The sequence below is a fragment of the Limulus polyphemus genome, unplaced genomic scaffold (assembly GCF_000517525.1).
Source record: "Limulus polyphemus unplaced genomic scaffold, Limulus_polyphemus-2.1.2 Scaffold8348, whole genome shotgun sequence".
In the NCBI taxonomy this organism is placed as follows: domain Eukaryota; kingdom Metazoa; phylum Arthropoda; class Merostomata; order Xiphosura; family Limulidae; genus Limulus; species Limulus polyphemus.
The window spans coordinates 7,229-11,348 of record NW_013673958.1 but is presented as its reverse complement, the minus strand read 5'-3'; the positions used below and the strand labels follow the sequence as shown (position 1 = coordinate 11,348).

Here is a 4,120-nt window from a genome sequence, read left to right as displayed (position 1 = left end):
GTCAATCCCACTATTCATTGGTAAAAGACTAGCCCAAGAGTTGGCGGTGGGTGGTGATGACTAGCTGCCTTCCCTCTAGTCTTACACTGCTAAATTAGGAACGGCTAGTGCAGATAGCCCTCGTGTAGCTTTGCACGAAATTAAAAAAAAACAGTGTTAGTAATAGTCAACGAAAAGTAGCATTTGGGTATATATACTGCTAAAGCAACATCAGTAAAGGTGGAAATTTCTAAAATGAATTGTAAACCTTCAACCAGTGTAATTATGAGTTAAGTAGAGAACTAGTAACTGTGCTAAAATGTTATAGATTATAAAATCTAGAACTGTTGATGAATATTTGAGATCATTTTGTAGTTTGGGCTTCTTAGTTTTGGAGTTTTAAGTTCTTAGTGCCAAAAAAAAAGGGCTAACAAGTGTCAAGAAACTTATTTTATGAGGATAGCCACTGCACCTATGTAACTCAGCTAGAACAAATTAGTTTTCTTGCTGATGTTATTTTAGTTGTTCTAGAATTGTCTCTCTTTCTCTATCCAAAAAAAATGTACAGGAGTAACCACTGTGTTCCAGAGACCTCTTCCTCTTGAGGCACAAAGGATTTCCAAAGTCGATACATTCATCCATTTAGATAGACTCTTGACATAAGACAACCTCTATCTTCAGTCTCTTCTTCCTTCATTCTTTCCAATTACAACCAGACTTTCAATTTCTTCTTTCCACGTAAAGTGTCCAAGAATTGTCTTTTTCTGATGTTAGTCATCAGCTTCCTCCTGCAACCAACTCTTGACAAAATATCTTCATTTGAGGTGTTACGTGTCCAATGTACCTTCAAGATGTGCTTTAACAACCACAACTTAATTGCTTCAAATCTCATTTCCATACTTGTGATCTAGTATAGTAAGTTCATGATGTTAGAAAAACACGCAGGTTCAAGAAGTCTTGATAGAAATGAATAAAAAAACCTATAATCCAAGCACTTTTGAAAGGTGGACCTTTCTTCTTCAGGAGCACTTGGGTTATAGGGTTTTTTATTGGTTAGTATAGTAAGTTAATATCGTTTAGTTGTGTTTACTTTCCTGTTTGAAAAATCTAGTGAAATATTGGATTGTAAGTTTTAAACACTTTAATTAAATTAGTACTTTGGAAGATAGGTTTTCAATATCTTCATTTAGCTTAATTAATTACATTTATGCTTAAGTTTACACAGATTATCTAATTTGAACAATTTAGTTTAAAAAGTTCATTTTAATCTAAATATAACTGTGTATGTCAACATTGACAAAAGACTTAGTCTTCATTAGTTTTCAGTATTAAAATTAGTGTGATTTATATTTTCAGAGTTACATATAATGTTAATACAATTAATGATTAGTGCATGTTTCATTGTTATCATACGGTTATTTTTATTTCTGTATTTGCTTACTTCATTCTAGCAGAAAAGATTTATTTTATATAATTGATTGATCTATTGTTCTTGTACTTGGTACAAGAAATTAATAATAATAATAATTATAAATGATTAATAATAATAAGTAATATAATTATTTTGCCTCTACTAACCTATGTATAGAGTGGTGATAAGTCATTGGTGTATAATTTGTGAAAAAACTTCCAAAATGCTAGGAAAAGTCCTTCTTAGAAATCTGTTTATCTCTTTATCATCCCACAAAATACACACACAAATAGAATATAACTTCTAAGATTTTACTTTTATTAAACACTGAACAGTAGATAGAATTCCTGTGCTCATCCAGTCTGTATTAAAAAAGGTACAAATTTAAATATAATAATACAGTAAAGAATGAAAATAACCATCCAAAATAAATTTACTTGTTAGCTAAACGTTTGAATTAAATCTTTGCCATGTACTTAGGGCTTTAGAACTCTGGTTTCAAGTGGATGATGGGAATGGTAACCCATTCCCCTGGGACAGCGTGCCAGTTGATCACAGGTTAACAGCTGTTATCCATCATACAGCTTGATAGGCTGGAACAAGTGGAGTAAAGTGTTTTTCTCAAGGACGTAACAGCGGGCCACAGGCTAGTCTTAAACAGCTTGATAGGCTGGAAGAAGTGGAGTAAAGTGTTTTTCTCAAGGACGTAACAGCGGGCCACAGGCTAGTCTTAAACAGCTTGATAGGCTGGAAGAAGTGGAGTGAAGTGTTTTTCTCGAGGACATAACAGTGGGCCACAGGCTAGTCTTAAACTCTAAGCCAAAGCTTGAAGCCATGCTGCCTCCATATTTTCGACCAAAAGGTCTTCATGAGATGACAACGAACAAGTCAGTGATTAATAATCGTTTTTGCTTCATGAAAACGTAACAAATCGACTTCGATTCAAATATACTTGCCAAATCTGAGAACATCTAATTTACTTTAGAAATGAGTTTGGCAGAGTCCTGTATATTTCATATTGATTTCCATCAGCCTTTGTCTTGGTTTCTGTTTTTGTTCTTATTTTGCTTATACCATTTTATTTGCTGGAATATATTTATACACTGCAGTAACAATACTGCAGTAATTGCCTGTTTTCTTATGTTGTTACTGGTTCAAATTATCAAGTGTAAATGTTGATTCGTTTATTTCCTTTGTAATATCAGGTTCTTCTCATTGAAAATAAAGAAGCATCATTAGATCGTGCTCGAGCTCGTGTGAAAACCTTAGGTATTCAAAACGTAACTTTCTATCAGGTGAGCTATCTTCTTCTGAGTTTCAAGGATAAGAATACGGAAATCTTGAAAGTAGAAAAACTTTTGAAAATGTCCAAACTTCTTAATTTTACTGATGTACCCACTAATTTTTGTTTACGTAAAATCTTCTTATTTTCAGTGTAATTTAGGTTACTACAATGGTCAGTTTGACATTGGTGTTTGTCTTCATGCATGTGGTGTTGCAACAGACTTGGTGATTAAGAAATGTGTGGAAAAACTTGCTGCTTTTGTGTGTTGTCCTTGTTGCTATGGGTCCATTCATGACACTCATCTTGTTAATTACCCACGCAGCAAAAAGGTTGCTCTGACTGAGATCAGTCATAAGGTAAGGAAAATATAGTCAAGTAATATTTACAAGGAAGTTGACAAACAACTTCAGACAAAGATTTTTTTATTCAGTACAGTTTTTTATCTTAAGCCTTTTTTCAATAGTCTTTGAACATCACACTGTAAGTTGTTTTCTCTTCCTTGAAAATGGTTTCCATCCATCAGTCAGCACTGAAAACGTTTAAAAAATAATAAGTAGTATTTAATTTTTAAAAAATGAAATAAAATTGTGGTAATAGGTTTGTTTTTTTCTGTTTTGATTTCTCAGAGAGAGAGTTTTATTTCAGCTTTACCACTAATAGTTTGTCTACATCTGGGATGGGTGTATTTATTGGGAAGGAGAGTATTAATCTTATTTTTCAGTAGCATTGTAGAAGAAAGAACGTGTTAATGCTGTGTTTTCTGTTTTCCTTTTCAAGGCATAAGCATCAACATATATCCAAAATATGAACACTTAACCCTGCGTTAGTCTACCGGGGTCTTCATAGACCCCAAATATTTTGTAAACATTGACGCCAAGAGATGGCAGCACATACATGTTTGTTATTCTCTGTAATAGTAATTGTTTGTTATTAAGCACAAAGCTACACAATGGGCTATCTGTGGTCTGCCCACCGTGGGTATCGAAACCCAGTTTCTAGCAGCATAAATTTGCAGACATATTGTTGTGCCACCGAGAGTGCTGTTCTCAGTAGCTTCAGTATTCGGCTAGTTTGTGTTAAATGTTTTCACTTAGTTTAGCTGGTAAAAAAAACAAGTTGTAATATTCAAGGTTCATTTATTGATTAATAAAGGAAAAGATTTTTAGTATTTTTTTTTTTCCAAAATAATAGTTTATTATCATTATGTAAGTATTCTTAAATGGATTTTTTTTTTACCCCTGAAGAGTGACTGGGGAAAATGTTTATAGGAGGCTAATGTAGGGCTAAAACCTTTTAAAATGTAAATAGTATTTTTTGAACAACTTAAAATTGATTTACTAGTATATTGTTGCGTCAGCGAGGTCACGTGACTAGTATCACGCCACTCCTTCTCTCGAACCTTCGTAAATTATCGGGAGATTACTAGATTGGGGGTAGTCTGGTAT

At 33.3% G+C, this 4,120-nt stretch overlaps 1 protein-coding gene across 1 annotated transcript in view; it reads left to right on the top strand.

Moving 5' to 3' along the window:
* The window catches only part of LOC106475281 (glutathione S-transferase C-terminal domain-containing protein-like), a 32,331-nt gene that overhangs the window by 21,915 nt on the left and 6,296 nt on the right, over positions 1 to 4,120 (top strand). The window contains exons 5-6 of the mRNA XM_013935975.2: positions 2,596 to 2,685; positions 2,825 to 3,031. Of these exons, the coding sequence (XP_013791429.2) occupies positions 2,596 to 2,685; positions 2,825 to 3,031 (297 nt within the window). The remainder of the gene's footprint in view (positions 1 to 2,595; positions 2,686 to 2,824; positions 3,032 to 4,120) is intronic.